At 41.6% G+C, this 12,954-nt stretch overlaps 1 protein-coding gene across 1 annotated transcript in view; it reads left to right on the forward strand.

The window, feature by feature from the left end:
• Positions 1–3,250: 3,250 nt before the first annotated feature.
• MEIKIN (meiotic kinetochore factor) overlaps positions 3,251–12,954 on the forward strand; it is a 108,316-nt gene continuing 98,612 nt past the window's right edge. Inside the window, exons 1-4 of the mRNA XM_027767652.1 lie at positions 3,251–3,505; positions 3,652–3,741; positions 4,211–4,298; positions 7,474–7,534. Coding sequence (XP_027623453.1) covers positions 3,396–3,505; positions 3,652–3,741; positions 4,211–4,298; positions 7,474–7,534 — 349 coding nt within the window. The 5' untranslated portion in view covers positions 3,251–3,395. The remainder of the gene's footprint in view (positions 3,506–3,651; positions 3,742–4,210; positions 4,299–7,473; positions 7,535–12,954) is intronic.

Consider the following 12,954-nt stretch of genomic DNA (forward strand, 5'->3'; position numbering starts at 1 on the left):
CCCTAGACGCTTCCCACATCAGTTTATGTTCCCTCTACTCCACCCCAACTCAGATTGTGAGTAGGTAGAGACTTTAGTCCTACTGCAGGTCTGGCCTACAGTGGATGCTCAAGAAAAAATGGCTATTGAAGAAAATTTCCATTGGCCCTTTTTCATTTGCTGCATAGCATTAAGACTGCAATATCTGAAGGTACAGTTCATCGTTCACTGTGATTTATTCCATTCTTGCTGACTTAAGCAAAACCAAACTCGTTTTTGGTTGGGCTCTTAAAGTTTATGGATAGCGCGTAAACAAAGCTGCTCAGCGGGTTGTTCTATAAGAAAACATTATTCAGAAAGTTTTCCTTTGGCTTCCAGGGAATTCCAAACTGGTTATTTTCTTAAAGCTTTTTTTCCTTAGAAATATATTTGAAATTTGAAATTTCTTTTGCCTTGAGAATTAGAATCTCCATGACTGTTCCAAACCTGGAAAAGCCCATCCCGTGCTGAACAGGTGTGGGAGCAGTACAACAGAAAATGAAGAAGTTCAAGGCTGACTACTTGCACTGGTGTTTGGAAGTCTGGGGATGGAGAGAGATGACTGAGCTTGAGATGTCTCTGCCCTACCTCATTCTTTTGTAGGCCACTCGTTTCCTTCCCTTTTTATAGACTGACTCTAAGTGAAGTTTTAAATGCATTACTCTGTTTCCAGCCTCTTCTGCTCCCCTTGCTACCAAGGGCTTCAAGCTCTTTTCTTTACTCCCCTTACTTTCCCAGCCATGTGTCAGGTAGGAAGGAAGGAAGACAAGCACATCAGCCGAATGCCAGGAACTCCACGTCACTTATGCCAACCATCTATCTTCCCGTAGGCTCTGATCCCCCTCAGCTGCCAAATGAGGGGGCAACCAGATCATCTCTGATCATCTCTAAGGACTCTTTTGGCTAAAGCAAATCATACTGGAGTCTATTTCCCATTTTGAAACTCTATGCTTTAATTCCCATAAATCTTTACTTGATGCATCTTCAGTGAATGTAATTCAGTTTCATGAGAGAGTTCTAGGGAACAGGGCTATCAAAGGGCAGATCAGCTTTTGGTTTACCTTGTTTTCATTGTTTCTTCCATTTCTGGGCTTACGGTATTCGAGGGCTCAGACCTCTCCAAGGTCATTTAAAAACTTCAAGTTCTTTCACAACTTTTCTCTCCAAAAGGAAGAGAGAGGGCCTAGAGACCAGGATTGTAAACTTGGGACTGCCTGTTAGCATATTACAGATGAGGCTAAAGAAAACATTTTGAAATATAATTGCTTTGTACTGGAGCAAAGCTGTGAGCTTCTTGCCTGAAAGACCATTTTTGATCCACCTCTGTATGCTCAGGACCTTCTATAGAGCCTATCGCAAAGTAAGATATTCAGTAAACACGGGTTCTGTAACTCAAAGGAAGGGGCTTTATAAAGTTCTTGCAAAAATGGAGGACCAACAGGCCACATGGCTGACCACAGTTCAAGTCCCAGACCGGATGGATTGCTTGCTCTCTCTCTCTCTCTCTCTCACTCTCTCTGGTCACATTAAAATAAATGAATGAATAAACAAAATTAAAATTATTTTTTTTAATTCTTACAAAAATGGAATTAGGGTCACCCGCATAGCACAACGGTTTAGACCTTTGTGTGGCCAACCACAGTTCAAATTCCAGTCCCATCAGCTTTAAAACAGTCCAAGAACAGGACCAGTAGATAGCATAATGGTTACATTGCTGGACTCCCAGATAGTCAACCGTGGACCCAGCGGCTTGAAACTCACACCAGGCACATGTGCGCCCAGTATCCCAAGAAGAGAATGGAGGAGAAGGGATTGCAGCATGGCCATTCCCCCCCGCCCCCGTGTGTGTGTGTGTGTGTGTGTCTGATTTTTCACTTTCTATCTCTGTCTCTCTGGTAAGCACACGCGACCTATAAAAAGATCTCTTAAAAAAAAAAAAAGATCCAGGCACATTTGTGCACCCCAAATCTTGATGAAATATACAAATGGAAATTGTGGTGTGACCATGCCCCACTGGGGGATGTTCTGTCTCTCTCTCTCTGTCAGGTACACACACCCTGTGGAAATAATGTATTTATTTTTGTGCAAAATTTTTTAAAATCCACATATCGATTTTTCATAATATGGATTTCCATGAATTTTTGAAGACCCCCCCCTTCCTATCTAATCAGGTAGGAATTCCTATCCTCTATTTTTTTTTTTTTGTAATGATAGTGTTTACACACACACGAGAAAAATAAATAAACATCCTCAACAGGGTATTGAAATGCTACCAATCCCCTTTTCCTAACATTGTAGCTTTTCAGGTCCTGGGCACCCTAAGCACAAGCCTGGCATGTTTTTCAAGCCAACCTGGATCCAAACTGTTGTGGACATACGGCTTCCAGCACTGCTGGGTATTATCATAATCACTGCCCTATCGAAAATCTTTCATAAATTCATCTATGAACTGGACTTTTAAATGTTTTTCATTGTTAACATTTTTCAGAATAAAAAGGTAACTACTGTGATGTGCAAACTATGCTTATCAGATGCAGCCAGATGGTTCGCCCCGGGTGAATGGACAGGGGTCATTCCTATGTCTCTCCCGATGACAGAGCACAAGAGTCCGGCTTCAGAGCACTAAAAAAGGAGCTACTGTGGAGTCTTCCACCTTGACCGCAAGGATGCCCGAGGTCCAGGAGGTGGATCGTGGGGGCAAGCTAAGGGACTCTGCTTGTTCCTGAGGCTCCTACAGCCCAGATCTTTGAAGGTTTGATTAGACTCTCAAGACTACAGCCTCCTAATAAGTTGGCGGCCCTGGGGTGTGAACCTGATTTCTCAGGCACACTTTCCTTTCCCCTTAAAGAGTGTCGCTTCCTCTTTGACTTTCCTGCATTGACTGAGAGTGACCCCCAGCCAGACTCCCTGTGTTTGGAAACCCAAAATTCTATTACTAAGGCCTTTTGCAGTGCCGTTAAGAAGAGCGCAGCAAGGCATCGGTAGCAGGCGCCAGCCCGTGGACTAAAGCCTTAGTGAAAAGTAAGAGTGACCGTCTGAACGAGGAATCGGTTTTTTCCAACAAGCAGGACCGAGGGGACCCTGCGCCTGCGGCCTCGGCCGCTCCATCCACGCGCGGCGCCTCCAGGAGGGCGGGGCGGCGGTCGCGGTGCCCTGCCTCCCAGAAGCCTCCGCGCGGCCTTGCTGGGATAAAAAGGCGGGAGCGCGGCGGGCGGCGCCGAGTATTAGGGCTTCTGTTTCTGTCGTCCTTGTCCCGCTGCTCCGCGCCCCGCGCTGGACGTCCACTCTCTCCGCCCGTAGTTCTGTCCCTCAGGAGGGCGACCAGACAGGCGGCCGAGAGCTCAGCGACTCCCGAGGCCTGGGGGGTTGGGACGACTATGTGGCCGCTGCACGTTTATACCCGCAAGAAGCGGGCTGGCCAGAGGCTCAACGTCACGCCGACGCCGGACCCGGGCGTCTCCGCAATGGCCGACGCTCCGCTGGGCGGGCGCCCGAGGCTCCCCCCCCGTAAGCCCCGCGGTGCTGCCCTGCGGGGCGGATGCGAGTCGGCTCCTGGGGCGGGTGGGGGCCGCAGAGGCCCGTGGGCCGGCCTCCAGGTTGGTTGCCCTGAAACGTGCCGCCCTCTCCAGGCAGGAAGGAAAAGGGCCAAGCGCAGGGGTTGCCGAAGATCGCAGAGAAAGCCGAGCGGAGCAAGCAGGGAGGTAGCGGCTCTGGGCCGCCGAGGTGCGTAGGCTCCCGTGACAGCCCCGCGCAGACTGAGCGCCTCGCTGGAAACTTACTCTCCGGTAGTCTCATTCTAAGAGTGAACGTAGAAAATAAATAGAATACCCTCTTTTGCTGTTGTCAGGGCGTAGACCCAGAAATTTGACTTAACAATGTGTGTCAAATACACACACACACACACACACATATGTGTATATACACGTATATATACATTTTTATATATTATTTATATATTATATATACTACATAATATATGTATTATTTTAAAAAGAAAATTTGCCAAGTTACCAAAAAGCAAGCTAGATAAAGCTTCCAGAAAAACATTCGTAGCATCATTTGAGTATTGGTGCAATTCATCCACTCGGGTCTTTACTCCTTCCTAAAAATGTCCCACAACAAATTCAATACGGGGAAGGGAAGTGGAGAGCCAAGTCCAAGTGGTGCAAACTAATTGTTATTTATTTGTTAGCACTCAGCTGATAGTTACAGGAGAGAGAGGCCTGCAAGAAAATAGTGCTAGTGAAGAGACCCAGGATGAGAAGATGGCTTCAGTGAGTGTATGTATGTTTCTTTTACAGTCCTTGGATACACTTAGTGTAGAGTCTAGCAGTACCTGATACACCTCTGGATGAAAGAATAAAATGGAAGACCAGTAGATGGCGTAATGGCTACGTTGCTGGACTCCCACGTGGAGTGGGAGTCTCAGACCCCTGGCTTAAACCTCACAGGGGCTGTGTGGGTGTGTGCCAAAAATCCAGAGAGGAGAATGGAGGAGAAGGGATTGAGTTGTGGGAACCCCACTGGAGGGGTGATTTCTCCCTTCTGTCTCTCTTGTCTTTCGATCAAGTGCATGCTCACTATAACAAAAATCTCTAATAATAATAATAATAATAATAATAAAATGGTGTTTGTTCAATAGAAATTGTTAGTACGTAGCTTTCTCATATTTTTATAAATGCTGGTGTGTTTTTAGACAGGCCCTTCAGTTTCTGATTCAGATAGATCAATAGGCATGCATTTTTATTTTTTTCCTTCCCTTGACAAGTATTGGGAAAATGTATATTACTTCCGAATATTCTGTGTGACATATATAGTTTCTTTTTTTCTTTTTTTTCGGAGAGGTTTTTGCTATAGGGCACATGCGCTCGCCAGACAGAGAGAGACAGAGAGATAGAAAGCAAGAAATCACCCCCCAGAGGGGATGGCCACGTCGCAATCTCTTCTCCTCCATTCTCCTCTCAGGATCTTGGGCACGAACGCACATGCGCCCAGCATGAGTTTAAACCACCAGGTCTGGGACTCGAACCGCGGTCAACTTCGTGGGAGTCCAACGACATAGCCATTATGCTAACTGCTGGTCCCCAATATGTAGTTTCTTAATAATTTTGTGTTTGATAGAATTTTAACATTTTAAGTCCATTTTAACATTTGCTATTTGAATTTCCATTAACAACTAGAAACATGATTTATTACTAAGGATGACATATGTTATAGAACATTCTAATTTCCATTCATTAGAATATTATGTAAGTCCTTGATGTACTTTATATGAGTTCTGTACAGAATTTTAAAGTTGTATAACTCAGATTTTTAAAATTGCTTGTGACTCATCTGACATTAGCATTAGATTTGATAAGCAAGTTTCAGATCCTGAGCTTACCTATTCCCCTATAGTATGTATTTGGCGAGGGAGGTTTCAACCCAAGACATTTTTAAAAGCACTGTTACCCCAGATGTTTACATTGTAAAGTGTTCTTTGTAGATGATTTATACTATGTTTTAAAAGAAGATTTAAGGGTCCAACAGGTGACATAGTAGCTAAGGTGCTGGACTCCCACATGGCCAACTGAAGTTCAAATCTGGAACTGGTGGCTTCAAAATCACTTGTGCAGGAGAGGAGAAGGAATTGCAGTGTGGCCATTCCCCAACCTCCCAGGCCCCAGGACAATTTCTCACTTTCCCTCTATGGCAACCCCTCCCCAAAAGAGAGATTTAAAATGTTTCTTTGATTTTTGTATATTTCTGTTCCTTTTTAATGCATTTCTTTAAAAAATTATCATTGTTATTTTATTGTATATTCCCCCTCACATTAGTCTTCAAAAGTGTGATTTTTTTCCCAAAACTTTATTTAACTCTATTTATTTATTTACTTATTTTGACCAGAGAGGGACAGAGCAGGAGGGAGAGGGAGAGGGAGAGGGAGAGAGAGAGAGAGAGAGAGAGAGAGAAAGAGAAACAGTGAGAAAGCAAGCTGCCAGGTCCAGTACCTGAACCGTGGTTGGCCATGTGTGAGTCCAGCGCCCTTAACCACCACGCCACCTGCCAGCCCCCAAAAGTATGATTGTTTTAGAAAGTATTTTGTCTTGGAGCTAGCAGGTGGTATGGTGGTTAAGGGTGCTGGAGTCTACATGGCTGACCACGATTCGAGTCCTGGACCTTCCAGCTTGTTTTCTCACTTTCCCTCTCTCTTTCTCTCACTCTGTTCCTCTCTGGTCAAATTTTAAAATAAATAAAGTTAACAGTAAATAAGGTTAAATAAAATAATAAATAAAGTTAAATAAAATAATTAAAGATAAAGAAAGTATTTTGTCTTGTAGATACTATAATTTGTGTAACTGTCTTCCTGTGGTTGAGAGTTTTTATAGTTGCTATTTTATGCGTAAGAGAGAGACAGAAAGCACCTTCCAATAGGGTCTGATTATGCTATTGGGTCATTGGAAAAGTCATGATGTATTTTTCTATGTTTTTCTTTTGCAAAAATGTGTCCTGACTTTTCTAACAACCTAATGTAATCCTTTTGCCTCCAGTGCTCCATCCCATCAGAATCCTGGGTATGCATATGCATGACATGCCATGGGGGCCAGGACTCAAACCCTGGTCAGCCATGTGGGATCTGGCCTCCTCTGTGCCACATCTAACAGCTGTAGTGCAGGCAGGAAGTGGAGATGGTTTGAGATTGGTAGGGAGATCAAGATGGTTTCCAAGGTTTTGCCATCGTAGGTATTGGTAGACTTCCTGCTACAGAAACAGTTTTGTGTCTCGAGTTGTTAACCTAAGATAAATACTTTATAGTGGTCAAAGTTTGGATCATGTCTAAGGTTTTTGATTCACATTCACTAATCAGCACCATCTTACCTGAGACTTGAAATGTATGTATTTTATAAATGAAAAGTAGCATGTTTCACTGTCCATTCCTTTGAATGATAGTGAAGTTAAAACTTTACCAAGTTATTGGCCATTTGTATTTTTTGTGTGTATTTATTCATTACATATTAAAGAAAGTTAATGTAACAGATATGTAACAGATATTACTATATTTGTTTATTTTCCTTTAATTTTATGTCTAATTTAGAATTTAGACTTACCTGTCATCAATCTTTATTTATTCACTTACCTCTATATTTAGATAATAAAACCCTTTTCTTCTAGGGAGTAGAAAAACATTCACCTTTATCTTCCATTTGTTGGTTTATTTCATACAAGTTAGTCGACTCACATTACCGATTCCCTAGATATAGCCATAATATTATATTTTAATATTTATTTTTAGATTTAATATAAATATCAGATTATATCTGTGCTCAGTAAGCTGAAAGAATCTATTTTATGTATGAAACTTATATATAAAGTTGACATTAGTTTTGCATTTTCAAAATAACCAAATCAACATGATATAACAGAAATACGTTCAATCTCATCATTTGGGCTCTCTCTAATTCTTATTTAACATAGGAATCAGTGACTGACGACCCTCTGATTGGAAGTAGTTCGTCCAATAGTGGACTAGTATCAGGTAAGAGTACCAGATGTAAATTTCCTCCAGATACAAGCAGCCATTTGTATCTTTCCTCGTCTTCCATCTTGGTGTAAGAGGCGTCTTTCCCTTGGTCTCCTCTGGCCATGCTTTAGACCTCATCCTCAATGCCTTCAAGCACACACCAGTAAATAGGAAATTACAGTTGTGATAAGTGCTACTAAAGAGTTTGACTTGAGTGTAATTCATTGCATTTAGTAAGAGGGGTTATGGACAGCTTCTCTGAGGTGATGACAATTAAACTGAGATCTGAAGAACAGCAAGAGGGAACAGCATATGCCAAGAGCTTAACATGGGACTGAATGTTACCAGGTTCTCAGAGAAGTCATGACATTTTTTTTTCTATGTTTTTCTATGCAAAAATGCATCATGACTGTTCTGACTACTCAATAGGTGTTCAAGGAACTGAAAAGAGGCCGGAGTGACTGGAGTCACAGAAAGTAGAGGAAATGCGATTATGAGACAAGACTGAACAGCCAGTTAGAAGCTTTATGTAGCTTTGTAGTCTGTTACAGATACTGACTTTTATTTTTGGAGCTAGGGAAGCCATTAAGTTTTTAAAAATAGGGAATAATATAATCACTTTAGTTGTTGTATGGGAAAATAAAAAAAAATAGACAGAAGCAGGAATCGGGGCCAGCAGGAGGCGTGGTGGTTAAGGGCACTGGACTCCCACATGGCAGACTGCTGTTTGAGTTCTGGACCTGGCAGCTTGCTTTCTCACTTTCCCTCACTCTCACTTTCGCTGCTCTCTTGTTCTGTCCCTCTGTGGTCAAAATTAAAACTTAAATAAATAAATAAAGTTAAGTAAAATAATACTAGGAATGATTTCAAATGGACAGTAGGCAGCTGTTGAAATAGTGTAGGAGAGAAATAACGACATTTTGTACTGGGATGGCAAGACTGGAAACAGAAGTGGGCATATCTGCTGGCTGTTTTAGGAAGTGAAATTGATAGGTTTACCAATGAAGAATGTAGGAGATGGAGGAGTCAAAGATGACTCCTGTTTCTGGCTTGTGCACCTGGATACAAGTTACTGCGATTCACTGAAAAAAAAAAATCTGATTTGAGAGAAAGGCCATGAATTCAGTTTTTAATATATAAGTTATGAGTTCCTTTAAGATGACTAAGTAGCCGTGTCAAATAGGCAGATGGAAGGGAGGGCCGGAGATAGTAATTTATGAACCATCTACACATTGGAATAACTTATTTTTGAAAACAAGAAAGGATGCCATCAGCACACCAGAAGTGCAAAGGAATTCTTAAAAGCAGGTTGATGAATCTATTAAGGACAGGAAAACCACTGCAGAGGTCAGAGTACAGACATAGTCTGAACTCTTGGTCAATAAATGCAAAGAACTATCAATAAAATAGAAGGGGCCCTGATGATCAAGGTGATGGATTGAGAACTACATTTAAAATACCTGGTCTCTATCTCTTCATCCCCTTCTTGTGTTAGAAACACTAGCACCTATCAGTGCCTGCTGCCCGGGTAAGACCCTGAGAACCGCTCACAAGCCAAGTGAGCTCTAAGGGACTGGCTGCTTAGGTTCAGTGTTGGGGCTGAGTGGAGAAGCAGAGTAGAGTCTAGGTTGCCACTAGGATAGCAAAGGGAGAAAAGAAGTAAAAAAGGTGGACAATTCTTGTGCTCGTTCACTACAGGGTAAATCTGTAATATGGCTCTGAACTGGGGATTCTGGTTCAGAAGTGTGTGAGTGTGTAAGTGAAACAACCTGATGTCATCTATGTACCATTCGTTCCACTCTTCCACCGCATTTGAGTTACTCAGTACTGGGACATTCAGAAATCCTGAGATCATTTGCTTTCTGTTTTTTTGTTTGTTTGTTTGTTTTGTTTGTTTGTTTTTGGGGTTTTTTTGGAGAGGTTTTGCTATAGGGCACATGCGCTCGCCAGAAAGTGAGAGACAGAGAGATAGAAAGTGAGAAATCACCCCCCAGGGGGGATGGCCATGCTGCAATCCCTTCTCCATTCTCCTCTCAGGATCTCGGGCACGCACGCACACGCGCCCAGCATGAGTTTAAGCCACCAGGTCTGGGACTTGAACTGCGGTCGACTACATGGGAGTCCAGCAACATAGCCATTACGCTAACTGCTTGTCCCGCTTTCTGGTTCTTAAATGTAGTTAGTGGCCGCTGATCTTCTAGCTACTGAAATTCACCCCTCCCTCCCAGGTTTTTTGTTGCCTATTCAGTTAGCTCCTTGAAGGTAACCCCTGGCTCAGGGAGGATAGAGCAGCGCTGGCAGAGGTATCAGAGCAGAAGCAGCAGCAATGGTGGCAGCAGCAGCGGAAGGTAGTGGCCAGAGAGGTACCAACTCACCAGAGTAGAAAGGTGAAACCTGCAACTGCTTAGAATCAACCTCCACAGAATTCATATCCTGGTCTGCATGTTACCCACTGACAGTAAATTTTTATCAAATCCTCTTTTTCAATCTCAGACAACACACACTTGAACAAGACCTCCAATGTGGACACTGGCCAGACAAGGCAGCGCCCCCATGTAACCTGCAATACCCAGAAAATACAGGAAGACATCCCCACCCAGAACACAAGTTTACAGAATATCTCAGCTCTCATCCACAATCTCCAGAAGCAAGCCACTCTTTCAGCATTTTTATGCACTGACATACAAATAGAAATTTTCAAGTAGAGATATGAATAAGGTGGCCAGAAACAGCTAAACATTTAAAGAAAACTAGTGCTATGGAAAGGAGACCACAAATGTAGCAAACAGAAGAACTGGTACCAGAGTAAAGGACAGAAAATTTTAAATTAGACAAGAGACCATTAAATTAATAATGTAACAGGCTGCTATAAAAAGTAATTAGTCCCTGGAACCTAAAAATATGATCAAATAAAAAACTCAGTAAATAGCCAAATAGAATGAACGAATTACCTAGTTAACTTCTACTTGTTCTTCAAAAATAAATTTAGGTGCTATTTCTACTGGGAAGCTTCTCCTGAACACTTGAAGCACTCTGTATATTTCTTTCTTTCTTTTTTAAAAGAATTATTTATTTACTCTTATTTGTTTATTATTATTTTTAAATTTGCAGTAGGATATGTATGCTCATCAGAGGGTGACAGAGAAAGAAAGGGAGAAAGCAAGTCACAAGGTCCACGACTTGAATTGTGGTCAGCCATGTGGGAACTCCAGTGCCTAACCACCACGACACCTGCTGGCCCTGCTCTGTGTATTTCTGTCATAGGGCTCAAGATAGCAGTGTAATTGTTTTAGTCTCTTCCTCTTGACTTTAAAGCCATTGAGAATTAGCACAACCTTTTATCTTCCTCTCCTGTGCTCAGAGCATAGTACAGTTTCAAATGTTTGTTGAATGGGTCTTGTACTCTATTTTGAGAAAATAAGTCATTTAAGTGTGATAAGTATCTTCTAAAACCATAGTTTAAGTATATGAGAAATACCCTTGGTTACTAGGCTTATTAAATTAGCATGTTAAAGTATAAGGAAATAGAAATTAGAATGGCTCCAATTTACAGAACTACTTGTATTCTGAATTAATTTGCTGATCCATGTTTGAAACTTGAAATACTTTTGGCCCATGACAAAATATTATAACTGGTTAAGTTTCAGGCAGCTCACAGAATTCTATTTAACATGTAATTGTTTCAGTTCCATCACAGAATCCAGCAACTTTGTAACATGTTGAAAATTAATCCAGGGGGGCTGGCAGGTAGCCTGGTAGTTAAGGGTACCGGACTTGCAGACAGCCGACCATGGACCGAGTCCTGGACCTGACAGCTTGCTTTCTCACTTCACCTCTTTCTCTCTCGCTCTCGCTCTGTCCTTCTCTGGTCAAATTAAAAATAAATAAATAAATAAATAGATAGATAGATAGATAGATAGACAGATAGATAGTTAAATAAAATAATTCTAAAAAAAGAAAGAGTTAATCCAGGATTTTTTATTTAAAGTGGAAGATTGAATATACATGTTTACTTCTCCTTTCTGAAGCCCCACTAAAATAGCAACATAGGTATAAAAAAGATGTGAAGCCACACTTGGAAAAAGACAGAGACGAGATCTTAGCTGACAAGAGATAATCCATTGTATTAAGTTTGTAATTTGTAAGGCAGGTGAATAAACTATAATTGACCTAACAGGCCAAACAAACAAGCAAACAAACAAAACAAAGCGTGTAATTTAGGAACCTAGAATAGGGACAAACTAAGCAGCAAATTGACTTAGACAGTAGGCTCAGGAAATACGGGCATATCTCTGAAGAAATGGGTATAGATAATGTTGAAAATGACGTTTTTGAAATTCTTTAAAGTACCACGTGGATGCTTTAACTATTCCCTAACACCATGTGGGCAACTATTCTTCCCATCTTGGTAGTCCAGAGACATTGAAACAGAAAGACTAAATTCTGGGATGCTAGGTACCACTTGGGCAAGGATTCCATACTGAAAACTAGCAGTGACGGGAGTGGAGTGAGAGTCTGTATACTTAGTGGTGAAGTCCTTGGACTCCTACCCTTCTTAGACAAACACACCCCAACTAGGAGGTTGGCAGATTCCTCTTTTGGAGATTTTTCTGACCAGAAGACCTAATATATGTGGCAGTGATGCCTAGTCACTGTCTAAATAGCCTTCAGTAAATACTACCTCTTCCTAAGCCATATTCTCGGTGCCATTTTAGTGTATCATTCTTCAACACTCAAGAATTATCAAGCATTTGAAGAAAAAGTTTAAAATAAAAGATAACTAAAAAGAAGTTTGAAGGACCCAGATAGTGCAAGAAGAAAAAATTTCGAAAGCCTAGTTTCATGTGCCATTCCTGTAGTACAACAGTTCAGTGCTATTTAGAGGAAGCCAGATCCCACATGGTGGACTGTGAATGGAATCCTGACCTTAGCAGCTTGGAAAAAAACACCAGGCACATGTGCATGTGCCCAAGGCCTGACAGGATAGAGAAATGGAGGAAAACATTGTGCCATGACCGGTCCCCAGCCCCCCCCAGCCCCCACGCCTTTCTTACTTTGTTGTATACATTCATGAGCCCCAAGGGGGGGCAGAGAAGGAACTCATAGAAAAAAAATTATTTTTTGCAAAAGCCATAGTTTTATTACCCTTAGGGTGATTTTTAAAATGTTGTGTCCATAAAACAAGTGCAGGATACTGCAAAAAAGTAACATTTAGAGCAAAAAAGAATCCTTAACAAATAGAAATATGAAATCATAGGAAAAAAATTTCGTAGAATTGGGTTATAAGTTCATGGAAATATTCCTGAAAACTGAATAAGCATCAAAGAGAAAGTCAAAGGTAAAAATAGTGATAATGGTGGCACAGTACTATGAGTATACAATCCAGGAAATTGTACACCTTAAAGGAGTGAGTGAGTTTCATGGCATTGTGAATT

This window comes from Tupaia chinensis, unplaced genomic scaffold, assembly GCF_000334495.1.
Source record: "Tupaia chinensis unplaced genomic scaffold, TupChi_1.0 Scaffold144346_1, whole genome shotgun sequence".
Taxonomy (NCBI): Eukaryota; Metazoa; Chordata; class Mammalia; order Scandentia; family Tupaiidae; genus Tupaia; species Tupaia belangeri.